The sequence below is a fragment of the Myotis yumanensis genome, unplaced genomic scaffold (genome assembly GCF_028538775.1).
Source record: "Myotis yumanensis isolate MYYU_CA2020_CCGP unplaced genomic scaffold, mMyoYum1.0.hap1 SCAF_2, whole genome shotgun sequence".
Classification (NCBI taxonomy): domain Eukaryota; kingdom Metazoa; phylum Chordata; class Mammalia; order Chiroptera; family Vespertilionidae; genus Myotis; species Myotis yumanensis.
The window spans coordinates 54,606,776-54,633,497 of record NW_027223753.1 but is presented as its reverse complement, the minus strand read 5'-3'; the positions used below and the strand labels follow the sequence as shown (position 1 = coordinate 54,633,497).

General features: G+C 39.2%; 1 protein-coding gene across 2 annotated transcripts; it reads left to right on the top strand.

Annotated features, from left to right (window-relative positions):
- Positions 1-44: 44 nt before the first annotated feature.
- On the top strand, positions 45-23,127 carry CRYZ (crystallin zeta). 2 transcript variants are annotated; one of them, XM_070405394.1, is made up of 9 exons: positions 45-132; positions 5,603-5,726; positions 7,724-7,876; positions 11,689-11,852; positions 15,732-15,783; positions 20,389-20,538; positions 21,543-21,644; positions 21,742-21,837; positions 22,247-23,127. In XM_070405394.1, the coding sequence occupies exons 2-9, from the start codon at positions 5,616-5,618 to the stop codon at positions 22,409-22,411; spliced, it is 993 nt and encodes a 330-aa protein (XP_070261495.1). In that variant the 5' UTR covers positions 45-132; positions 5,603-5,615; the 3' UTR covers positions 22,412-23,127. The 2 variants fall into 2 exon arrangements, with proteins under 2 accessions (XP_070261495.1, XP_070261496.1); XM_070405395.1 differs by lacking the exon at positions 22,247-23,127 and adding an exon at positions 21,998-22,201.
- Positions 23,128-26,722: the final 3,595 nt, after the last annotated feature.

Here is a 26,722-nt window from a genome sequence, read left to right as displayed (position 1 = left end):
GGCCGTCTCCTAGGGGCGGGGCGAGGCGGGCGCGCGGGGCGGAGCCGGGATCGTGGGAGCCGGCCCGGCCCGCCCTCTCTTCGGTGGGGTCTGGGGAGCCCTGGCGGGTGTGGGTTCCCCGCTCCGGAACCGGTAAGTGGTTTTAAACAGCGCCCCGAGGTTCAGGCTGTGCGCTGGTTGGGAGCTGGTTTGTCTCTGGTTCCTGCAACGGCAGGGGCCCCGAGCTCTGTCTGCCGGGCCTTCCCCCTGCTTGTCCATCAGGTTTGCCATCTTACTTTTGGAGAGGAATGTGTGGTTTGTGTTTTTGTTTGTTTGTTTGTTTGTTTGTTTGTTTGTTTGTTTTTGTTTTTTACCTTTTTCCTCCGATCTCCCCCACCTAGAATAATCTTCAAAGGAAAAAAAAAGTACAAAACACGCTGTTAACACATGGTTGGATGTTTACCCGGTCCCTCCAGGAGCCTTGCCGCCGTGACCAGGGAGGGGTGTTAATGATTGAACCACTGAAAGGCTGGAGTTTGGACTGTCTCTCCGCAGCTAGCGGGTGGCGGTGGGAAGGCCTGGTCAGCAGCAGCAAACCCCACCGAGCTCAGCTCCCCGAGGTTGCAGGGCAGGTGGCCTGCCCGGTTCAGTTCCCGCGGGAGAGCCTGGGGGCGGGAAGGGGGGCGGAGGAGGTTAGAATTGTAGGTCACTAACTCCTCCTCCCCCCTCTCCTGTGGGGGGTGAAGGAGGAGGTCCTGGCCAGCACCCACCCGCCCACGTCACAGCCAGGAAGAGACTTATCCTTGGCCACTTCTAACTTTTTAAAATTTCTTTGGGGTTAGGAATAATAAATAATATGCTTACATGAGTCATTCTTCTTTTTAAATTTTGTTTTTATTTATTTGTATTGATTTCAGAGAAGAAGGGAGGGAGAAAGAGAAACATCAATGATGAGAGAAAATAATTGATTGGCTCCCTCCTGCACACCCCTCAATGGGGATGAAGCAGTAAACTGGGCATGTACCCTGACATCCTATCCTATATCCTATATATTATATCCTAATGTGCAAATAGACCTGACGGCCAAATGACTGGTGGCTATGACATGCACTGACCACCAGGGGGCAGACGCTCAATGCAAGTGCTGCCCCCTGGTGGTCAGTGAGCTCTGGGGAGTGCCGTTCAGCCAGAAGCAGCAGTGGCAGAAGCCTCTCCCACCTCCACTGCAGGCTAGCCATAAGGAGCAAGGGGGTCCTGGACAGCGAGAGGGATGTCTGACTGCCAGTTTAGGCCCAATCCCTGGTTGACACTCAACCCCTGGGGGGATTGGGCCTAAGCTAGCAGGTGGACATCCCCCAAGGGGTCCCAGACTGTGAGAGGGCGCAGGCCAGGCTGAGGGACACTCCCCCTCCCCCCAGTTAACGAATCTTGTGCACCAGGCCTCTAGTTATATAATGATTGATTATCTTCCCAAGGTTTTGTTTTGTTTTTTTATTTCTTGCCTAAAATTTTTATTTAATGTTACTTCTGTGTCTTTGCTCTGGCTTTGTAAATTGACCATGTTAAAATAGATTTCTAACATTTTCTTTATCCTTTACTTTTCATTTAAACCTAATGGATTCAAGTGTTGCATGGAGAAGATCACTGTTTGGGGAAGAATTTTAAATTCTGAATTTCCTAGATTTGCAAAGTATGGTTAGCAACCTTTCACAGATTAAACAATAAAAATGAAAACCAAGTTACTCTGGTGAAAAATTTAAAAGTTTATATTTGATCAATAGAAAAAGTCATTTGAAGTACACTTTAATTAAAAAAACACACAAGCAATGTGACAGATCTGCTGACTGCAAGTGATTTACTCTGAATGACAGAGCTTATTGCATGCTAGGTGTGCTGTGACACACACACCATGGCCGCTGCTCTTACTCCTCACAAGGATTCTATGCCAGGGAGTATTGGCCCCATTTTACAGATAAGGAAATTATTAGTTCCCCTTTTAGAGTAATGTCCTGTATATCTCTAGTAGATCCTCTAACTTATGGGCGTTTGAGATCATTCAAATTGTAAGCAGATGCTTTGGTCATAAAATACGCAATCCTACCTGCAGGTTAGTTGAATTTCATATCTCTCTTTTTTAAAAAATATATTTTATTGAGTTTTTACAGAGAGGAAGGGAGAGGGATAGAGAGTTAGAAATATCGATGAGAGTGAAACATCAATCAGCTGCCTCCTGCACACCCCCTACTGGGGATGTGCCCGCAACCAAGGTACATGCCCTTGATCAGAATTGAACCTAGGACTCTTCAGTCCACAGGCCAACACTCTAGCCACTGAGCCAAACTGGTCAGGGCTCATATTTATTTTTTTAAAATATATTTTTTATTTTTTAAAATATATTTTTATTAATTTCAGAGAGGTAGAGAGCAGGAGAGAGAGAATCATTGATTGGCTGCCTCCTGCACACTCACACTCAAGATCGAGCCTGCAACCTGGGCATGTGTCCTGACTGGGAATCAAATCATGACCTCCTGGTTCAAAGGTTGACACTCAACCACTAAACCGCATCGGCTGGGCCAGATTTCATATTTCTAACAGTCTGTCTCACTATCATCATAATAAAGTACATTCCTAAGAAATTAAGGTCCTCTTTGTCAACATTTCAAAGGGTGAGATGAAAAGGATTATATAGTAAGAGAATAAAATCATCCAACAGAATTTAGGACGTAGGACTTGGGTTCTAGCATTGTCTCTGTGTGACCTTGGTGAATCTCTTAACCTCTTGGAATATGTTCTCATCCATAAAATGGATGGTGATTTTATTTCCACTTTTTCATACAATTAGGTGATGGTTTTAATAACCATTGCTTCTCTTCCTATTGTGAAAATAATTACATCAATGGATGTGAAAGATGTGCTTCTGAGAAGAAATCAGGTATTGCGGGGGCTTAAGAATTATCATAATTTCTGTTTGTGTGTTGTGTTATTTTATTCTTTTTATTATACCTTCTGACATAGCACCTGTATTATGAAGTGGATCATGACCCTGTGGGTAGCTGAGGGTGTTCAAAAGCAAGGAGTAAAGACTGGAGCCTGATCAATCATAGTGGCAAAAGCTCAGTGGGAAATAAGATGGCCAGAAGCAAAGTGGAAGACAGAGCTGTCAAGGTCATGCCTGTCTCCTTACCGGCGCCACAGGATAATGTGATAGTTTGGGACAAAGCAGGGTATCTTCTAAACCCAGTATTAAGGATGAGTCTCCTCCTTACTTTGTTCTTTTCTCCCCATTTAGAAAATGTCAAAATGTAGAGGGGAAAAATGTACGTGCTAGATATTTTTGACAGATTCTATTTCAGGGTAATTTTGCTTTTATTATTGCTACAGTTTTTTGAAGATAATAGTGATGTCTGTTGGTGAAAAGATAAATGCGAGTGCATGAAAGAAATGAATAGGTAGAAGTGAGTAGATACTGAAAGCGGAGAAGGAGCTACAAATCTTACCCAGTGTGTGTGTACATGTGAGGGAGTGGGAGTGAGCAGGAGCCGGGGAGGAGCTGAGGCATTTTCTCTTTGCCCTTTGTGTTCTCTGAGTTTAGCACAGTGCCTCCCTAATGATTGATGCTAAAACAAACAAACAAACAAACAAAAACAACCAACAAAACATGTTGAACGAATAATGACCAATATTTGGTATTAATGTTTACTTAAATCATTCTCTAGACTCTGAACTCTGGGGCTAAGGACTTGGTTATACAACCATAACCCTGTAAATATTGTAATAGTAAATCAAAGGTGATTATATAATTATAGAATCAAGAATGTTTTCATTAATAAATTAGAAAGGAGAAAATAGATGGGAAAGGAATAATGGTGTCTTCTATACATAGGAGTAAACCTCGGCCAGGTTCTGTACTTGGTGCTTGCCATGTCACTAGCACAGTAAAAAGTGTTCAGATGAAGAGGCTCAAAAAACTTGACTGCCTTGCCCAAGGCTACATGGCCAGTGAACGATAGAGCTGGGATTCATACTAAGAGCTGTCAGATTTCTAAGCCCACACTTTCCCTAACACCATGCTGAAGGCAGAAATGAAAAAAGGAAGTGGTGTTCTTATTTTCCGAATGGTAAACTCTGATCTAGGCAATCTTTTTTTCCCCTGTTTTATTTTTTTATAATTATTTTTGTCTAAGAAATACCCAGCTTAAGTGAAGATGGAAATACGGTAGTGAGGCCGTGGAGTAAGTAGTCTGCACAGGTCTTCCCACCCTCAGGGACTGCTTAGCTGCCCTACCATGCTCTTAGATTTGTGCCTTTTGCCTGCTTCTGCCTCCTTTTATTCGAGGGTTGTCCTTCAGGATATATCATTGCTAAACAACCTTTCAGCAATGGAAGTGTTACTTTATTCTCTGTGCTGGGTACTATGTTAAATCATTTAAATAAAGGTTTTTTAATGATGCAACTTTTGACTAATTATACTTAGAGCTGTCTATTAAGAACACCATCAGAATGCTTTTTTAAAAAAATTTAAATTCTTTATTGTTTAATGTATTACATAAGTCTCCTCTTTTTCCCATTGACCTCTCCATTCCTGCCCTCCCTCCATACATGGAATGACATTTTGTAATCAGCATGGACTCTGTTCTGAGTAGCCCTGTGTTGAACTTCCATTCAATAAAAGTCTGAATTCTTTCATCTCAAGTTCTAGTTTCTGCCACTCTATTTTAAAACTTTAAGTTTTCTTTTCATTTTAATGTTAATGGGGGTAGGCCAGAAAGGTTAACTGTAAATTACCCTTGTAATTTATAAAAGATGGCATACAAAGCAGTGTTTTTAGTTTTTAATGTTTTTCCTCCTTTGTTAAACTGACTGAACTTCATAAAGCAAAGTGTTTTAGCATTGATAAATACCAAAAACATAACGCTAAGAGGAAAAAGCAAGTTGCAGAGTTAAGTACAGTACAATCTAATCTAAACAAAGTTTGAAAACATGCAAAAACAATAGCATATATTGCTTGGTAATGCATTCGCAAGTAGTAGTGAGATAACATCATGCCTGGGAGTGATGAGCACCGGGTTTGTGGTAATAGTTACCTCGTTACCTCGTGGAAGGGTGGGACAGAAGTGGGTTTGGGGATGGGTACCGGAGGCTTCAGTGATATCTATAATGTTTTAGGTTTTTAAAATGTTAAGATTTGTTAAAGGTGGGTGGCAGGTGAATGTGTCTATTATATCTTTTGTATTTCTTTATGTATTTGAAATAATCTAACAAGAGAAGATCTATTTATCTAATGTTAATAAAACTTGCATGAACTTCTAAAATGTCCAAGATGTTGCAGCCCAAGCTTACACACAAGGACGCCTATGATATTCATTATGCTATACCTATCCAGATGTTTGTGTGCATGTTGATTCCCTTGTTGAAAGCATTGAATCTCTACAGGAAGTAACATTTTGCTTTGTAGCTGAAGGATTTGTAAGATGAAAGGTGTTTAAACATGAAATGAAATCAGTAGTAATCTTGTGATTTAAATTGTCATATGAAAAATTGTTTGATCTAACCTTCCAGGAGGGGGAGAAAACATAGTGATAGCCTAGATACAATAGGACAATACATTAATATTTTTTCTTAGTCTCTAGATCACCATGGCAACTGGACAGAAGTTGATGAGAGCTATTAGAGTTTTTGAATTTGGTGGACCAGACGTGCTGAAATTCCAGTCGGATGTTGCAGTACCAATTCCAAAAGACCACCAGGTGGAAATAATTACTTTAAAAAAGTCAATAATTACAGAGTATGAGTCTCTAGCATAGTGGTTCTCAACCTTGGCTGCACATTAGAATCACCTGGGAATCTTTTTAAAATCCTGATTTCTGAGGAATGAGGCCCAGAAATCAGGATTTTAAAAAGATTCCCAGGTGATTCTAATGTGCAGCCAAGGTTGAGAACTACTGCTGTAGTACATTAAGTTAATATTCAAAAGAAGCAGACTCACAATGATTATAAAGACATTGAATTAGGACAAAATTTACACTGTTTACATCTATGAGCTCTGACAAAGATGACATAATTCTAATAATTAGTGGAGCAGATATATGAAAAGGAATAACATCTATATATATAAAAGCCTAAGTGACTGTTACAACCAGTTGACCAAACAACCGGTCGCTATGATGCTCACTGACCACCAGGGGGCAGATGCTCACCTCAGGAGCTGTGCCCCAGTGGTCAGTGCGCTCCCACAGCCAACCTCCCACAGCAGGCCAACCTCCTGTGGTCCCTCTCCCTGGCCCTGATCACCCCGATTGCTGGCCAGGCCAAGGGACACACCTGTGCATGAATTTGTGCAGCAGGCCTCTAGTCTTGTTATAAGAGTTGTTGTTGTTGTTTTAATATATTTTATTGATTTTTTACAGAGAGGAAGGGAGAGAGATAGATAGTTAGAAACATCTATGAGAGAGAAACATCGATCAGCTGCCTCCTGCACACCTTCAACTGGGGATGTGCCTGCAACCAAGGTACATGCCCTTGACCAGAATCGAACCTGGGATCTTTCAGTTCGCAGGCCGACACTCTATCCACTGAGCCAAAATGGTTAGGGCTATATAAGAGTTTTTTGAAGTTCACAATCATCTATGCAGTGCAATAGTTGGATTTTTCTGAATGGAGTCATAAGTAGTTTTGAATAGTTATTCTTTTACAAACTTCCCCAATTTTTATTTTGTGTACAATAAGAAAACCATTTTCTTCTGCATGTTTGCTTTTCACATATGCTTTAAGAGAATTTAAATGTAGAGCTTAATCATTTCCAATAACTTTAACCATATACTTTTTTTGATAAAAATTATGTACTTTTATTACTGTACCTTCCATGGCTCCTGAGTCTAATTTCCTTAGCAAGCCTTCTGAGAGTTTTTATAATTTGGCCATAACCCATTTTTATAGATTTATCTCTTATCTCTCCTTCTCAATAGATTGTGCTGTAACAACATCAAGCTTTATCTGGTTTCTCCATAAGGCCCTTTCATTCCTTCTGTCTTTGCACATCATAGTCCTTTAACTTGAAATATCAGTTTTCTCCAATTCCCAAAGAATTTCTACTCATTCTTTAAGGCCCAGTACAAGTACCACATCCTTTCAAATGCCTTCCCTTACTCTGACAGCAGAAGTAATTCTGTATTAGTTAAGGTAAAGTAAGCTTCTATCGTAGCAGTAACCTCAAAATCTCAATGAGTCAACAATAGAAAATTATTTATTATTCACTAAATTCCAAAATTCTAAAATATTGGTGAGTCGCTCTCCTTCAACAGTGAGTTGGGGACCCCCGCTTCCTCCATCATGTTCCTCTGCCACTTTCAACACCTGTCTTTGGGGTCACATGAAAGGGCAGAAGCAGGAAGGTCTTTATGGGTCAGGCCTGGAAGTGGCTCTCATCACTTTTGTTCACATCCCCTTGGCTCCTCATCACTGTGAGTGAGGCAGGAAACAATGTTCTTCCTATGAGCCCAGGAGGAGGAAATAGATCTGGTGAGCACATAGACGTCTCTGCCACACACCCCCTCAGCTACTTCCATCACTCTTTTCTCAAAATGTTTTTACTATGTCTTAGACTTTTATTTATATGTGGGTTTGCAAAACTGGAATGTGAGCTCATGGAAGGCAAGGTTTTCCCCTCCATTGTTATAGCTCCCATAATCATGACAGCCCCAGCAGTCATGAACACTCTGTGTAAACTAGTACATTGTCTTTGCAGGTTCTAATCAAAGTCCATGCATGCGGAGTAAACCCAGTGGACACATACATTCGCTCTGGTTCTTATAGTAGGAAACCACCCTTACCTTATACTCCTGGTTCAGATGTGGCTGGGGTAATAGAAGCTGTTGGAGAAAATGTATCTGCTTTCAAGGTATTACATTTTTTATTATTTCCATTTTAGCTTAATATTTTTCCTTAAAAGATTTCAACATACTTTTTAAATGTGTCTGTATTTAAGGCTTTAAAAGGCCCCATTACACCATTTTTGCCACTTGAGGGACTCCTCTAGTAACAAAAGAAATTATCTTTTAGCCAGAGGCCCTGTTTATTTGTATTGTTGGGAATAAGTGCAAGGTCATTTCTATATCTTCACATCCCCACAGAAATAAACGGTGAACCTTTTAATTTAACAGAAATATGTAAAGGAAAAAAACATGCAAGAAAATTATACTATTCCCTAACTCTTGATAATACACAAACCAACATATTTTTAAATACTTTCTCTAAATTTAGCTTAACAAAGTAAAGAAAATGCTAATAATAAGTAAAAATGAAAAACTGCAAGGTCACTTTACATTTTCTGAGCTCTGACTCAGAACAAGGTGATGGAGTCAATGAAAATGTTATGATCAGGGCTTTGTTATTTATTTTCTAAAAGACTTTTAAAGCAGAGAGCGCATATTCATGTTCTAGCATCTTTCCTCATAATTCCTTGACCTGCTCAACTTTGGCCACTTATTTATCCAAAATTGGACTGAGACAGAAGATTAACGTGGCCCCTGAACGGAAGACAGGCAGATTCCTGCAGCTTTCCACGCCTCAGCCCTGGCAATCTGGCTTCTGCCCCCATCGCTCCACTAAAATGATTCTTGCTAATGTCACTAATAGCATCTATACTACTGGAGTTAATGGGCCCTTTTATGTCATTATCTCTCTTGACTTTTCTGTGACATTTGACACTCTCAGTCACTTACTGTTTCTTAAAAAAACTTTTTCTACAGCTTCTGTGACATCATTGCTCCTGTTCTTCCCCCGCCCTTCCTTTCGGAGCGTCCTTTTTCAAGCCTCTTTTTCTCTAGATGCTCCTCAAATCTTGGTTTGCCCAGTGCTCCCTGTCCATACTTAAACCTCTGCTGTTTTTATTGGATACCTTCTTTAAGATGATCTCATGGACACCCACATTTTCCATATCACATGGGTATCTTTTGCTTAGAATTTCCTTTTTTAATATAAACATTTTCTAAATTTTTTATTGAGGTAGTATTTTAAGCTCAACCAAATATTAATTGCATAAAAGAATTATTTCCTATGCTTACATAAGGGGCATGTCAAGTCTCTTAGGTAATGAACATTTTCCTAATATTTAGGCTCCTTTTTAAAAAAATAAATATTATTTTGTATTAGACAAACTTTTTTTTTATTTTTCAATTACAGTTGACATTCAGTATGTTATATTAGGTTCAGCTTTATAGCATAGTGGCTAGACATTTATATAATTTTAAAAATGATCCCCCCATACGTCTAGCTACTAAGCTCTGGACCTGTGGTAGCCACATTTAAATGGCTGATGGTTACTGAAAATTCAAATTTAACTTAAAATAAAAAAATCAGTTCATCAGTTCCTCAGTTACACTAGCAACCTGTCCAGTGCTCACTAGTCCCAGGTGTCTGGCTTTCCCGTTGGACATGCAGGAGAGAACAGGGCACCCACTTGGTCCATCTTCCAGAACTGCTTACTCAGTGTGTCTACAACTGAGCCTGTCTTCTCTCACTTCATCTCTGCTCCTCTCTCTCTGATGCCTGTCTTGGTGACTTCCCGGGTTTTAGGCTTATTTCTTCCTCTCCCTCACTCAGTTCTCCCTTATTAGAACCGTTTTCTCTCTCTTTCCATTCCTCCTCTGTAGTTTAGTTTAGGTTGTCTTATGTAGGCCCTTACCTGGATTTCTGTAATAGACACATACCTTACCACCCTCCCTCCTTCCTCTTTGAATCTGTCCTTGCTCTGTAAGGGGCGTATTCTAAAATATAATTCTGATTGTTTCACAATTAATTACTGTATTCGTTTCATGTAGATTTTAGGGTATTGTTGAAACCGCTTGTTATGTTATTTTCTGTTCTCTCTCCCACCTATCTTTTCTTTCATATTATCCCCCATTCCTTCTCTCCCTGAGCTTAGTAATAATTTTTTGTTCTCCCCTACATAGCCCATGCTCTTTCATCTCTGTGTCTTTATTCATATTGATTCTTCTGTTTGGCAGAATTAAACTGAAACTTATAAACATGGGTTCAAGGGATTTCACACTCCAGCTTTTATTTCTTTTTATCTAACTATTGCAGTCCATACATTAGACTACTAATCCATTGGGAATGAATGCTGGCTTTATTTTTCCTGCCACTGTTCCTTTACTTTGTTTCCTTCACCCATAATGACTCTTCCCAATTCTAGTTTTCAATTATTTTTCTATTCTTCAAGAACTACTTCAAATATTAACTTCTCAATAAAGGTATGCTTGATTCTCTCATCTTAGAAATAATTCCTTTCTTTTTCTTGTCTCTGTCTTTGATGGCTCAGCATGTTTACCTTACTTTGTAATTATTTCCATGCTATTTGCTTTTCTCTCTTCCTAGAGTGTAAGATGTTTGAGATTAAAGAGAGTTTCTTGCTGCTAAGATCTTTTGCAGAAATTAAAGTACTGCTTTCTATATAGTGGATTCTTAGTAAATGTTTGAATTATGTTAAAATTAACGAAACATGTTTTTAAGCTGTAAAAACAAGATTACTCTTAACCTAGTCATACTGGACCATTTACAGGTAACACTGCTAAGCAGCAATGCTTGTCTTTGACTCCTAGGTGCCTTTTGAATCTTGCTTGTTTATACCCCACTGCATATTGCTGTTACCTTTTCAGATCTTAATTAAAGGACGAATTGAAGTATTTTGAGAATTACTGCTTTAATGTTTTGCTTATTCCAGGGAACATTAACTTTTTTTTTTTTCAAAAAGAGAAGTTAGGGCAGGTGTGTGTAGTGGCAGTCTCATTCCCTAGTGTGCAGGTCATTCTGGGCAGGCCTATGATGCTTATCCAGTGCCTTATCTCACCTCCGGTGCATCTGCTCTCTAATAGTAAGGGCCACAGGGACATTTATTGAGAGTTTGCTGTTCGTGGGGCTGTGGCAAGTGAAGAAGCCTGTCCCGGCTCATCCTCTGTCAGCATCCAGGCATAGTGGCCTGCTTTTTGTTGTAAACATGAAAAATGGAGGAAATGCAGGGGTGAAGAAATCTATGGAAAGGATTTAGCACAGGTAGTTGGTGTGTGGAAGAAACCTTACTTTTTATTTGTTTCTTCTCCGTAGTATTTTGGGCAAAAATTGTTTTATTAACTGCCATTTACTAACTCTTTAGTCTGAGCAAATTACTGAACTGTTTCCCTCAATTTCCTTATCTACATAGTAGGATTAATCTAAAGTGGAAATAATAAAAATACCCCTTAAGCTGTTGCAAAGATCAAATTTGATAATATTCATAAGACACTTAATACAGTACCTAGCACAGTACACTCTCAATAAAGGTTAATTGTCATTATCATCATTATACCATTCTGGGGGTTCACTTTCTTTTTATTTTTTTTCTCTTTCTTATAATTTTTTCTTCTCACTGATTCCCATTAATACAATATTTTTAAATATTCAGTATTTTAAAATGATTTTTATGAGACACTAAGATGTAGAAAACAATATATAGATACTTATTTCTTGTTATAAAGTTGCATTAAAAAGGGTTGTAGCTCAGGATGTTCACTTCATAAGTAACATAAATATTTAATCCCTATGTTGTACACTAATATTATATTTTATTATACTGTAATTGAAAAAAAAAGTTTGAAGGAATCATTAAAAAAGATTGTACCCATTTCGATATCATTTTTAATCCCTGAAGCATGTATTGACTTATTGCTTCCCCAGAAAGGTGACAGAGTTTTCACTGCTGGCACGATCTCGGGGGGCTATGCAGAGTTTGCTGTTGCGGCTGATGACACTGTGTACACACTGCCAGAAAAACTGGACTTTCAGCAAGGAGCTGCCCTCGGTGTTCCCTATTTTACTGCGTACCGAGCTCTGCTCCACAGGTACTAACACTGCCAACTATACAACCATCAACAACACAGCAACAACAAAGGAGGGCAGTATTAATTGCTTTTCTTCTTATCATCTGTTTATCGTTTTGGGGTACCATTTAGTTACCATTAAGCTTTTATGAAGTGGAAACTGCTAACTCAGGAGATTGTTCTAATTACTGGGGATAAGAAGAGCAAACACTGTCTTTGTGTTCAAGATGCTCACAGTCTAGTAAGGGAGGTAGACATAAGAGGAATAACAGTTATATACTGTAGTCAAAAGTACATGATGAAGATGTGCATAGGGATTTATGAGATCTCAAGGGATGTGCCTATGGTGATGAGATAGGTCTTCCTGGCAAGGTATAAGGCTTGGATTATTTTAAAGCCATGGTTCAAAAATATGATTATGCAACCATGAAAACTTTTAAACTGCAGTTTAAAAGTACAGTATAGGGCTGTACCCTAGACCCACTGGTCAGTTTCCATAGCTGAGGCCTGAGAATCTCTATTTTAATCAAATTCCCTGGGTATCTGAAAAAGATCAGAGGGAATTAGCCTGGTGAAGGAGCTGGGAAGGGAGAGGGCATTCTAGACAATGGGATAGTTGGTGTGTGAGAAAACGTGGTATCTGGGGAGAGCTATAGCAATGTGGTTTTGTTGGATAGAAGATTTTAAGGCAAAGACTGGGAAAGAATAAGTAATCTCTCAATAAATGTTAGCTGTTATCACCACATCTGTAGGTTTCAGATTGTAAAAGCTAGATTATAAAGCTCACACATTGTTTTGTAAGGGATTGAGGGTTCATGAAATGTTTTATTCAGGAGACTGATATTGTCATCTTTTTGTATTATTGGTATCACTTATCAGCTGTATGGAGGATGGATTTGACCATAGGAAAGGAGAAGGAGATGGGAGGGTCTTATTGGAGTATCTTCTAGGCCAGAGCAAGGGTCATGGAGGAAGAGGTGAAGAGAAAAGGTAAATTTTAGAGGTAAAATTGGGAATACTTGGTTGACTACATGTGGAGAATGAGATAAAGGAAGAGCTTAAGAATACTTCTAGCTTTCTAGCTTGAGTAATGTTTAACTGTGACCAAAAAAAAAAAAAAAAAAAAAAAAAGAGGAAAAAGTTTCAAAGGGAAGCTGAGTTCAGTTTTGGACCTAAAACTAAGACAGACATCCTAATGGAGAAGTTCAGCAGGCTGTTGGATGAAAGAGTCGGAAGCTTGAAGGCTGGAGGTGTACATTTGGGGATATCAGCATGTGGGTGAGAGCTGACAAGATGAAAGTGATTGAAATCCCTCAGGGAGTGAGAAGAACAGTGGAGTGAGCATGGAGCCTTAGTGAATATCAACATTTAAGGGTATAGTCGGGAGGTATGAGACAGAGTCCCAAGAGAACCAAAAGGAGTTATTCTTAGACAAAGGGAGTCCAGAAGCCATGGTGTCCATTAAACATTTGTTAAGCTCATGGGCTTTGAAAAAAGGAAGACCTGGGTTGGAGTCCTGTCTTTACCCACTACTAGCTATATGACCTTGGTCACGTTACTTTCCTGTTCAGCTTCAGTTTACTGATTTGAAAAACTAATAGCACCTTTCTCATAGGCATGTGGCAAGAATTAAATGAAGTAATGCATACTTCTTAGTATAGAGCCTGGCACAGAGTAAGCACTAATTCAGGGTTGATAGTTGATTTTGCTTCTAAGGAGGGAAGCAGCAGCGAGGTGTATTTGGAAAATAGCAGTTGGGCTTAGCAATTAAGAGGTCATTGGTAACTTTAGTCAGATTGTTTTCAGTAGAGTTGTGAAACAGAAGCTGATTGGGTTGAGGAAGGAAGAGGAAATCTGTTCCTTGAATGGAGACTATTCTTTTAAAAAGGGTATATATCTATATATCTATATCTATATCTATATCTATATCTATATCTATATCTATATCTATCTATCTCTCTCTATATATTAGAGGCCTGGTGCATGAAATTCTTGCACTCAGGGGGTGGGGGGATGGGGGGGTGGGGGGGGTCCCTCAGCCTGGCCTGCGCCCTCTTGTAGTCTGGGAGCCCTCGGGGGATGTCTGACTGATGGACATCCTTAGTGCTACTGCGGAGGCAGGAGAGGAGAGGCTCCCCATCACTACCACTGCATTCACCAGCTGTGAGCCTGGCTTCTGGCTGAGCTGTACTCCCCCTGTAGGAGCGCACTGACCACCAGGGGGCAGCTCCTGCATTGAGTGTCTGATGCCTAGTGGTCAGTGCGAGTCATAGAGACCGGTCATTCTACGGTTCTGTTGATTTGCATATTAGCCTTTTATTATATAGGGTGGGGGAGAGAGAGAGAGAGAGAGAGAGAGAGAGAGAGGTTTTAAGGAATTGGCTCACATGATTGTGGAGACTTGATAAGTCTAAAAAGACTCGGGAAAGAGTTCAGTTAAGCTCAAAAGCAATCTGCTGGAAGAGTTCCTTCTTGCTTTGGGAGAAGTCAGTCTTTTGCTCTATTAATGCCTTCAACTGATTAGATGAGCCCATCAATTTTATGGAAGGCAATCTGCTTTACTCACAGTCTACTGATTTAAATGTTGCTCTTATCCAAAAAACACCTTGAAAGAAACATTCAGAACAATGTTTGACCTAAAGCTGGCACCCTGGCCCAGCCAAGCTGACACATAAATAACCTTCACAGTGACTCCACACCAGGGTAGAAGGATCATGGCAGTGGGGATCTCGGAGAGGGTTAGCCTGCCCTTTCTCCACCCACCACAGGTCCAGGGATTTAGGAGAATGTGCTCATTGTGTTTGAGGGGTTAAGAATTTTTAAAAATTCATTGGGAAGTATTTCATATCCCATAGTATAACATTAGTGGTCCTATTCCCTTACATTTGAATTTTAACTTTTAAAATGTTGAAGTTTTTTAGTAATAGTTATGTAGTTTATCATGTGAAACCCTCAGTTTAATTCACTACCCTCAATTCCCTCATCTCCCACAAGAGGGCTGGAGAAAGCTTCATTTACTGCTCATAATTGCCATTTGTCAGCTGTGGGCACACAGCCTTGAGCAGGACTCCAGGTTACCGTGTTCTCACTCCCAGACTGAACAGAACGATTGTGGCCACCCTGTATTGTTCTAGGAAGCAAGAGATCCTCTCAGAGCCAGATCTGGACCAACCACAGCTGTGATACTAGCACTTGTCCATCTGGAATAATAAAGGATCCCCTCTCTGTCTTGCTGCGCATTCCTTGTTTTCAGTATATTAGAAAAGTAGTGGTGTGAACCAGAAGTAAAACAGTGAGTTCAGAGGATCTGGACATTTTAGGGGTGACATGGGAACCTTTGTGACAAGATTTATTGTACTTATTATGGTCTTATCATTCTGACTCAACATTGCTTCCTGAAATGAGGGCTTAAAGGCTGGTGCAACCTGATGTTTGAAGACATGGGAAAGTAAACATGTTTTCTTAAATAGTCTAGCCACTGTGTTTACTTGGGCAGTGCTCTGTGCCTGGCTATAATGCACCTGATTTGGGATGTTTCCTGTGGGAATCAAGGAGAAACTCCAGTTCCTCTAGCTTCAGCAATTTCACTAGCATGCCTCCAAGGACTGCAGCCCCTCAGCATAGCACCATGAGGTGATCCCGCATCCAGCACAGGGCCTGGCACACAATAGACTCCCATAAATGGGTGTTGAATGAATAAATGAACTGAGGTTTTCTCTTATCTGTGGCTCTGAAGAGTCATTGTTTGATCCTCTGGAGCCTGGAGAATGTCTCACAATCAGTTTCCTCTCTGGGTAAGTGGTAGCTGGACTGAGGGTAGGAGTTCCTTGAGAATAATTGGAAGTACCTGAGCTTAATTAGCTTTAAGGTGAGGTGATGAACCTGTGCTTTCTTTTGTAGAGCCCGTGGGAAAGCTGGAGAGAGTGTTCTGGTTCATGGGGCTAGTGGAGGAGTAAGTATTTTTCTTTAAGTTTATTTTTAAGTGAGCTTTTGTTTTTGGGTTGCACATCTAAGTCCATTTTAAAAAACAAATTTATAAATATCGTCAGGGGTGCTTTTTTCCTTCATGTGGTAAAGCTTCTATAAGTTTTGTCTTCTGAAGGTGATTCCTTGTCATTAGTTTAGCATTTCTTGGTTAATAAATTCACCAGATTACCCCATTGAAAATATATCTATTAGGTTTTTCACCTGTGTTGAGTGTGGACCAAGATAAACTGGCTTTGTTTTTGCCTTCAAGTGGCATATGTTATAAGAATGCTTATGTAGAATTGTAAACAGTTCTTTAAGATGAATACTAATTCCTTATTCCCTTAGATAAGGAACTAAGGCTCATTAAAGTTTTACATATGTTGCCCCAGACAGCACTGCAAAGCCACACTAAACCCTTTGTCCTTTCTGTCTCTCTTCGGCGGCCTGCCTGCTGCGCTTTGATGACATTCACCACGCAAAGTATACAGCTGTGTCCTTAACACCACAACCCGTGGCTTAAAATGCTAGTGGCGGTGCAGGAAATGGGGACTCAGAATGTATGAAATAAGCCCTTTAGTGAAGTCACCGAACGCAGGGCTGTCAGAAACCACTTCAAGAAACCTGCTGTCAATCTGTCTTTGAGGAGCTTAGAGGAAAAGTTAGAGCTCTGAGGTCGGAACTGAACAAGAAATCCATACAACCTCTATCCTGCAAGTAGAGGTTTAGAAATTTTAGAGACAGGATTTTGCAGTCTTAACAGAAAGGGACGCAGTGATGGCGAACCTTTTGAGCTCGGCGTGTCAGCATTTTGAAAAACCCTAACTTAACTCTGATGCCGTGTCACATATAGAAATTTTTTGATATTTGTAACCATAGTAAAGCAAAGATTTATATTTTGATATTTATTTTATATGTTTAAATGCCATTTAACAAAGAAAAATCAACCAAAAAAACGAGTTTGCGTGTCAGAGGTTCGCCATCACTGGCTAGGACTTGAAGACTCACCTTGGGAAGCTGCTTAACCCTGTCAGAGCACTAGGTATTCTGCACAGGAGATTGAAAGAAGTAACCTATTAAGTGGTACATTGTCTCCAGAATAATGAGTGGCGTCCTGAAAATGTAAATTTACCTTTGAAGGTGGCCAGGTAATGCAGACAATTCAGTCCATTGTGTCTCTGTTACTTTAGATAGATGAATTGCAAGGTTTCACACCCAGCATCCTGTGTGTACCTCAAACAGATCAATTCTGAAGGATTTCACAGATCAGACTGTTTGCTAAAAAACACCAAGATTCTCTTTATGGGGCTTGAGAAAACATGACAAATATATCTTGTCAAGAGCTCTCATTGGTTAGCTTCACCGAAGAGGCTATTTTGGGGTTAAATTAAATTCAACCATAAATAATGAAAGGCTCTGTCAAACATACATTTATTTAAATCGCTTTGGCTTTCAGAGAGCGCACCTTATACTCTGTAGAGAAGGGAGAAATTTTAATAGGAAGGGGAGAGAAAATCTCTTTTATTCCCTTTACCCTCTTGTAAAAAGCCCAGTCGCTTCACCATGATTTTTTTTTTAAGGCAAAATCCACGCTGTTCTCTGTGCTGGCTGAGTTTGTTCATCCTTGGCTGGCAGGGATCGGCCAGCGACCTGGTGTGTGAAGCGCTTCTGATCCCCCTGCCCTGTTAGAGGGAAGCACCACAGGGCTTTTCTTGCTTCTGTTTGTACTTTCTGTCCTCATTTAATTCAAATTCCTTTTGGATTATGTTGTGTATTTAAACTGATGTGGAACTTATGAGCACAGCTATTATCCAGATATTTTGGTGGGAAATGCCCTATTATAATGTCAGCATAGTAAATAGAAGAAAAGTGTAGACACATAGTGCTGCATACTCTACTGGGGGAGTATGGCTAGCATAATTGACAAGAATAGAATAAGTAGTGCCTTTAAGATAGCAGTTGAGTGCCCTTTAAAGTAGTTAGATGCTAAGGAGAAACAGTTACATTAAATTCTAGGTTAAAATGTGGTTTTATTAAAGGCCTTTTTTAACTGAGGTTTTTAATTGAAAATTAAAAACTCAAATAGTAAAAATTGATCATGCTAATAATCCCATAGTTCACTTCATGGAATTGAATGTCTGTCTCACTCAGACAGTGAGTTTCATATGTTTGTTTTGGTTCAATCAAACAAATTCCTGTCGTAACCCAACTGAGTTCGGGCTTATCATGCCTGCATGCATGACAGGTCTATCTCAGGCCTGCGAGTTTGTGATGCTGTGACAACTTTTATTAGGTTCCATAATCATTTCACTTGTTTTCTATCATGCCCAATCCATAATGATTTTGCCTTCCTCTAAGCCAGTTGTTATCAATAAAGGGTGATGTTGCATCATCCCTCCCCTCCTTCAGGGACATTTGGCAGTATCTGGGGACATTTTTGGTTGTTGTATCTGGGTAGAGGGTTCTGGCATCTGGTTGGTGGCAGACAGACATTATGCTAAACATCCTTCAATGCACAGGATAGCCCCACAGGGAAGAATTATGTGGCCCAAAATGTCAATAGTGCCAAGTTTGAGAAATGCTGCTGTAAATGTTTGTGACACTTATCTGTACCATTCATTTAGCATGTAATTAAACATATATGGCCTAGTATTGTAATTTGAATAGTTGCTTATATCTGTATATGTTTATTTCTTCTTTATCCTAAGCACATTTTTTTTTTGTGGCGATCTAATGATTTCATCTAATCCTATGGCTTTAAATACCATTTGTAAACTGATAAATCTCAGGTTTATTATTTCCAGCTCTAAACTCTTTTGAGTCCATACCCATATTGAGCTGATTACTCAATGTCACCAGTTAGGTGAGCAATTCAGAATGTTCAAAGTGATTTATTGATGCTTTCACAAACTTGATCCTCTCTAATCTTCCTTATCCCATTAATCTACCCAGTTAATCTGGCCAAAGACCTAGGAGACATCCTTGATTTTTCTTCTTCCTCCATCCCACAATTTATGAGGAAGGCCCTTCAGGTTACCTCTAAATTGTATCTGAGCTTGTTATTCTTTCCAGTGTGGCCACTTTAGTCCAAGCCAGCTTCACCTCTTATCTTGACCACTCTATCAGCTGCTAACTGGTCTTCCTACTCTTATTTCCCCGAAACCTTCTTTTTGCCTCTTACATAATTTGAGTGTTCTTTTTAAGGCCTAAATCGAATCACACCCAATTTAAGCTCTCTGGTAGCTCTGCATGGTTCTTTAATATAATCCCAACCTTCACCCTCAAGGCCGTGTGTGCCTCAGCCTCTCCGTTCCCCTCTGGCCTCTTCTACTCTCTCCCATGTGCCCCTCAGGCCACATTTCTCTCTTTCTTTTGAGCACCCCACGCTCATTCCCACTCCACCAAGTTAGCCGTGACCATTCTGCCTGCAGCATTCTCCGCGTGGCTTCCCAGATCGTCACACGTGGCTTGTCCCTCACTTCATTCAGGCCTCATCTCTTCACAGCAGCTTTTCCTAACGACTGAACTGCCTCCTCTCCCTATCTCTTTCTAACCCAGTAGGCTGTTTTATTTTTTTCATACTTTTTATTTTCTGAATTTACGTTGTTCATGTATTTGTTTATGTGTTTATCATCTTCCCCCTTCTTTAGAACGTAAGTTTCTTGGGTCAAGTACCATGCCATGCACATAGTAAACACTCAATAAGTGTTTATCATATAGATGAATAAATTAATTTGCCCATGTATCTGTCTCTTCCACTTAAATGGTAGAGGCCTAACATTTATTATAGAGTGTTTTTATATGTATAATTAAAGTATGAAGTCTGTGAACATATTTTGATCATCTCTAAACCCTGTACCTTTGCACAAAACTAAGTAAACATTTTGATGCATTGGTTAAAAACTCAAGATTTGCAGTCTGATTTGGTCCAGCTCTTGTTTCCATCTCTGTGACCTGGGCAAGTTACTTACAGTTTATAATTTCAGTTTTCTTATCTATAGACTAAGGATAATAATCAATCTGTATCATAGGCTTCTTGTGAGGATGAAGCAGAGTGATACATATAATTTAGTGTGGAACCTGGCATTTCATAAATGCTCAATAAAAGCTACCTATTGTCCTTATTTCCTCATTTATACTTGAACTTCCTTAATAATAGAATAGGACTTAGAAGAACCTTGAGTTCATTATCTATACTTAACAAATGTTTGCAAGGATGCAAAGAATCTAAAAATACTGGGTTAAGAAAACAAACTGATGGTTGCCAGATGGGAGGGGGTTGGGAGCTGGACAAAAAAGCTAAAGGGATTAAGAAGTACAAATTGGTATTTACAACATAGTCTTGTGGATGTAAAGTATAGGGAATACAGTCAATAATACAGTATATTGTAATAACTATGTATGGTGCCAGGTGCGTACTAGACTTATTGGAGGATCACTTCATAAATTGTCATATATGTCTCACCATTAGGCTGTACACCTGAAACCAATATAAAATAATACTGATGTCAGCTGTAATTGACAAATAAAAAATGTACACCCTCCCCTTAAAAAAATAAATAAAACTATTGGGTCATATTTTTTTTTTCAGGTAGGACTAGCAGCATGCCAAATTGCTCGAGCTTATGGCTTAAAGGTTTTGGGCACAGCTGGTACCGAGGAAGGAAAAAACATCGTTTTGCAAAATGGAGCCCATGAAGTGTTTAATCACAGAGAGGCTAATTATATTGATAAAATTAAGGTAAAATTGTTCTACAGTTTTATAAAAGTAAAATTTTGTTTCTTGAGAGACACATTTTTATAAGTTCTTTTTAACCACTCTCTTAAAGTTGTTTGCCTCTTTTTTCAATGCCTATATGTTTTTTTGCCTATGTGTGTCTTAATGTTTTCATTTAAAAAGCAGAGATGTCTAATTTTTAAACTTTCACTCTTATTTCTGTATTGTTTATATTTGCCAAATAAAATTTTGCCTCTCAAGTCCTCCAGCTATCAAAATTTAATGCCAGTCACAGTTTAAGTAAATCCACAGCTCTATATTTGCATCTGTTAGGTGTTATTAATATAATTTCTATTGGTATAAATTTTTCATGGAAGGTGAAGTATCCTAAGATTACAAACTGGATCTGTCTAGCCTAGGGAAGAATATTTATTTGTTAACCGGATGCTTTGGACTCCAAAATTTGGAGGACTAATCACTACTTCCTCCAAAGCAGTGAGGTAGCATTTAGTGAATTGTTGCATATGTTCCGTGGCTACAATAGAATTCAAGCAGATTCTGAAGTTCTCCATTTGTGCTCTAGTAGCAATTTACTAAACACTTATTACTTTGCTAACCCTCAAACTACTTGCTCATATTGAGAAAGAATTAGAGTTTTCTAGTTACTGATTACTATGTAAACTAGGTCATTACAAACTAAGGAAAGGATGAGTGAGAGTTTATTACCACTAAATCAACTTGCCACAAAACTGAGTAAAGGCACTCCTTTGTTATGTGTCTAGGAAACCTACAATTAATGGAGTATTCACTCCTGGTATCCATTTCCAAGAGTATTTACAAACTTGAAAAACAGCCAGTTATTTTAAGAAGATATTTTTGTTTTGCAGTAATCTAATTTTAGGACCATGAGGTCTTGTAGCTTATATCATTCAAAACACATTTCTGTAATACACGGGACAATTATAACTTTTATAGATTTTTTTTTACTTGCTTTCTTAACTTATTTTGCATTCTTTTATATTATATAGAAATCTGTTGGCGAAAAAGGAATTGATATTATTCTTGAAATGTTAGCTAACGTAAATCTTAGTAATGATTTGAATCTTCTATCATATGGAGGACGAGTAATAGTAAGTGTTTCCCTTTTTTTACCACTTTGAAGTTTTATCATAATTTAACACTATGTTGCAGTAATCTTTAACTGTAGCATGTTGTTCTTCATAATAGATTGTTGGCAGCAGAGGTCCTATTGAAATAAACCCCCGGGACACCATGGCAAAGGAAACTAGTATAATTGGAGTTGCTCTATATTCATCAACCAAGGTAGGAAAAGAAGTCATTGTGATTTTGGTAACTTAAATTTGCCTAATCAGGCAGGCTGAAAGTTTAAGTAGATGTTAAACTTAGTTATTTGACTATACGTGTGCATTAAGGCTTAGTCACCAGAAGATAACGAGGGTGACAATATCATTTATTTTCCAAGTCAGGACACTTTTGAGAGAAAAAGAAGATACTATTTGTAATCACTTCAGAACAGTAAGTACTTTGTAATCTGATACTGTCTCAAACAAATATAGAGGACTCTTTTTCTGTAATTCTGGATAAGTTGACAAAAGCCACACATTTGTAAGAACTATGCTTTTTTAGATTCTGAAAATATTTAATGCTTCTGAAAATCAACTCATATGTTCCTCTACCAAAAAAAAGCAAAAACCTTTTTCTTTCACTTTAGGAAGAATTTCAGCAATTTGCAGCAGCTCTTCAAGCTGGAATGGAAGTTGGTTGGTTGAAACCTGTAATAGGTTCTCAGTATCCATTGGAGAAGGCGGTCCAGGCTCATGAAAACATCATCCATAGTAGTGGGGCTACTGGAAAAATGATTCTTCTCGTGTCATAATTAATTTCTTCATGTATTTCCTATGTAATTAGAGGTCTCTTATCCCAGTTTTACTTACACTATCTTTGCTTTAATTGGCATTCATTTAATTCAGTGAGTTTCTTATATTAAAAAACAAGATTTGTCTTTAGAGATCCTGGGCATTGGAGCACAGTTTATGTTGTAGCTGATGATATTCTCTATGCTGTAATCAAGCAGTCACAGTAGGAAGTAGAATGTGTGGTCATTGACATTGCGGTGCATTGTCAATATTCCTGTTACCTGATCATTAGTTTCATACCTTTGATTAAAATGTGCTAATTGGAAATAAGACTGCTTGATTTCCAAGCCTACTTCTCCTTAGAAAGTTTCTTTCATCTCTGATTAGCCCAGACCTGTATTGGACTCTGCAGATTTTGGGGACTAAACAAGACCCCTTGTCCAAGCTAATCTTATCTGGATCTACAAGCTGCTTGGAAGGGCCAGATAAACAATATTTGTTAAATTTCTAATATTTACCAAAATACTAGAACATTCACTATGCTCATGGTTGATTACCAGTGATCTGTACATTCTGGGACAGCAGCCTTTTTTTGGTGTAATATGATCCTAGGTGCATAGACTCCAGATAGATACTTCTTGACTGACTTGCTTTCAAATTAGATTTAGAATTATATATTTGTGTGATGGGGGTCATATTTTTAAAAAATGAATAAATAAATTTGACACATTAAGAATGATCTGCTTTTGTTTTCATAACGTGGTAACCTGCAATGATTCTGTGGGATATTAAGAACTGTGTTTGTATATTTTACTTGCCTTACTTCACTTTTACATAGCTCCTAATGGTCCCGTTCTAACAGTGTTCTGTGCTGGAAGTCTTTATCTAAACTAAAGAAGTGATTGCTTAGAAATCTTGCCATCAACATTATGTCCAAGGAAATGAGTTTTGGTTGCTAATTCTGTCTTGTTTTTTCTTCCTGTGAACACAGCCTCTTATCTGCTGTAGCATTATGTGGTTGGTCCTCTTGACCTGATTTGTTCTGTTGAATGACAGTCATGTTTCTAGTCTGAACATGGAATTCTGCTTTAATAGTGAACAAAAAGCCCTGCTAACTTCTATAATTGAAGGCTGTCATTGGCTTCTGGCTGTATGTGCCATGGCTGAAGTGTTGTGCTATTAGCATTTTTCAAGTCCATTCACTATTTCTTTTATAAATTAGCACCCTGTGAAATAACATGTTTGAAAAAGTGTTAAAAAACCAACGTTGCCCTGGCAGGGTGGCTCAGTTGATTGGAGTATTGTCTCATACACCAAAATGTTTCAGGTTCAATTCTAGTCAGGGCACATACCTAGATTGCAGGTTCAATTCCCGGTCTGGGCATGTATGGGAGATAATCAATTAATATCTCTCTCTCTCTCTCTCTCTCTCTCTCTCTCTCTCTCTCTCTTTCTTTTCCCCCCCTCCCTCCCTCTCCCTCTCCTCCTCTCTCTCCAAAATCAATTAAAACAAAAACATATCTTTAGGTGAGGAGTAAAAACAAAACAATATCATGATTCTAGAAACTAGTATGTTATACACATCCTAAAATGAAAGATTCCTTCCCATACAAAAAGATGTAGGAGTCATTATTCTGTAAAAGTGAGAATCTTTTTGGTGCCCCAGTGGGAGGGCCTGGCTCTCAGCTCCTTTCGGCCCTTCTTTGGGACCCTCCTGGCCCAGTCTCCCCCTTCCTGTCAGGCCAAAGCTATGACAGCTACAGCCCTTAGAATGCAAGGACCCACAGGCACCTGGAAACTCGCCTACAACCCTGTGGATCCTCTGGACTACAAGGATCACAATGACCAGCAGTTTCAGATCTTGAAGTGACTCTTCTCCATCTTCCTCTGTCTCTTTTCTAAATCTGCCTTTTACAGAATAATTACCTCTCATCTATAGAATGAGCTGTAGCATACTGCCCACTTCACACTTCACAATCCCTTGATACACTTCAGTTACTAGCCAAACTCTCTGTATTAACTACCACATTCATGATTTCATAGCATTGGACATGTTACCTGTATGAATCACCTTGTAGTTCTAGTTCTATTCTAGTCCCAGTTTTCAGCCAACATATTTACTGCACTGTTGGTGCCTGCAGCCTCAGGGACTTGTGCTGTCCCTGGTGCAAAGTGGAGAATAACCTGTAGAATCTATAAGGATTATGTCATGTCTCAACCATCTGAATTTCTGTTCCTATTTGCTTTGACCTTAGAATCATATAATGTGTTAGAGATGAATAGATCAGTCACTCTGAGCTTAAGAAGGTGAAAGGACATGCTAAAGGTCACATGACTAGTACATTCAAACTCAGCCAGCATTGTTTAGTAGGCTTTTGATATAAAAACCTGAATTTAGCCCTAACCGGTTTGGCTCAGTGGATAGAGCGTCGGCCTGTGGACTGAAAGGTCCCAGGTTCGAGTCCGGTCAAGGGCATGTACCTTGGTTGCAGGCACATCCCCAGTAGGAGGTGTGCAGGAGGCAGTTTATCGATGTTTCTCTCTCATCAATGTTTCTAACTCTCTATCCCTCTCCCTTCCTCTCTGTAAAAAATCAATAAAATATATTTTAAAAAATAAAAACCTGAATTGAAATTTCCAGGCCATTGGCTTTCCTGACTTGATATAACTCAGGGGACTGCCTGCTTTTGAGTTTCATTTTGCCTGAGATTTCTAGTTTCTGATCATATTATAGTCATGCTGGCCTCCTTTGTCACTTATCTCTTGATTTGACTTTTATGAAGGGATTATTCTGTTCATCCATTAGTTCAAAATATTTATTGAGTTCATAAGAGTGAGAAGGCACAGTGCTAGAATTTGCAGATACAAAGATATATAAGACATAGTCTACATCCTTGAGCTTACAGTTGTGTAGGGGCAAGAGCCAAGCAAAACATTTTTTGGAGTATTGCGTACACACATTACACATATATGCAATTAAAAAAAATTTTTTTTAAATTTTTCTTATGAAGTTATGGGTGCTGACAAGTCTAAATCTATAGGACAGGCCAACAGGGTTTCTGTGTTTCAGTTTTAAGGCAGAATTCTTTCTCTGGGAAAACTCATTTTTCGTTCTTAAGACTATTGACTGATTGAATGAGACCCACCTTCATTATTGAAGGTTATCTACTTAAAAAGCAACTGATGACTTTGTAAACATAAAACTAACCATCAAGGGGTGACCTGGGGACACAGATGTGGGACATTTAGTGTAGCTGGGATTTCCAATTACACATTTAGTATCTGTGATGCATTAGTTAGCTCCCTCTATCCATAGTAGCTTTGGCCATAGAACTACAAAATAACTTCGATGCTTCTGAAAAATAAAAACCCAATCAGGTAGCATTTTATAAAATCCTCTGGTCAGCTTTATTGAGGCAAGACATTCTGTGTGTGTCAAGGGGTTTCCACAATCTACAGTGTAAAGAGCTTTTTTCCCATTCAAGACACTTCTCAAGAACAGCAAAACCCATCAGGTCACCTTGGCCTGGCTCTCTGTGTCCTCGACCACATCTTACAGAAAACATCCCGCTCCGTCTTTGATTCTCTCTCCAGTAGTGCTGCTTTACAGCATAGTGATTTTCTAAAATGTCATTTGAAAATTGTCAGGAGCCAATTTTACTAACCCATAGGGCTTTAGGGATAGCTCATGTTGTGGTAACTTACTGCATTTAAGGAAAGGGTATAGGAAATTTTATATCATCGAAAGAAATCTAGAGTCACTTTGGTCTATGTCAGTGACCACTGACACAGGTATCGATGGGGACACTCCATGTACTTTAAGAGTGATTCTAAGCCAATTATGTGATACAGCTGCTCATTAAAGTGTGTTAAATGTGGCCACAGATTATCAGTCCTTCATTTATCCTTACGCACCAAGACTGCAACTGTACAAGAAACTAAAGAGGAAACCGTTTGCCAAAACCCATTGGGAATTTACACTAAGTCCTGTGTCAATCATTTGGTACATTGACCCAAATTAGCTGCAAGGTAGGTGGGAAAAAAGCCTCCACTCGGCCACTGCTTCTTACTCAGGACCCAGGGGCTGCACTGCCTAGAAAATCAAACCTCTCATTGCTGAGAAATATTTGAGCTAGCTGGGGATTTATGTAGCCCTCAGCTTCTTGCTTTCCTTTGCATTTTATGGACTACAGGCTTCAATTTATGGTGCAACTGAAGATTCAGGAGGCAGGGGCACTTTGTACCCTGGGACGTCCAGTCACACAGAGAAAGCCTTGCAAATGGGTGGAGAGGGAAGGGCCCCTGAATTGCAGTGAATGCTGGAGACTGTA

What these genes read in the sequence shown, in the direction of transcription:
- CRYZ (XM_070405394.1), top strand. Translation starts at nt 5,616, where the DNA reads ATGGCAACTGGACAGAAGTTGATGAGAGCTATTAGAGTTTTTGAATTT. An exon ending in AAAATGTATCTGCTTTCAAG is followed by an intron (nt 7,877 to 11,688) that starts GTATTACATTTT and finishes TTGCTTCCCCAG; the next exon opens with AAAGGTGACAGAGTTTTCAC. An exon ending in TTCATGGGGCTAGTGGAGGA is followed by an intron (nt 15,784 to 20,388) that starts GTAAGTATTTTT and finishes TTTTTTTTTCAG; the next exon opens with GTAGGACTAGCAGCATGCCA.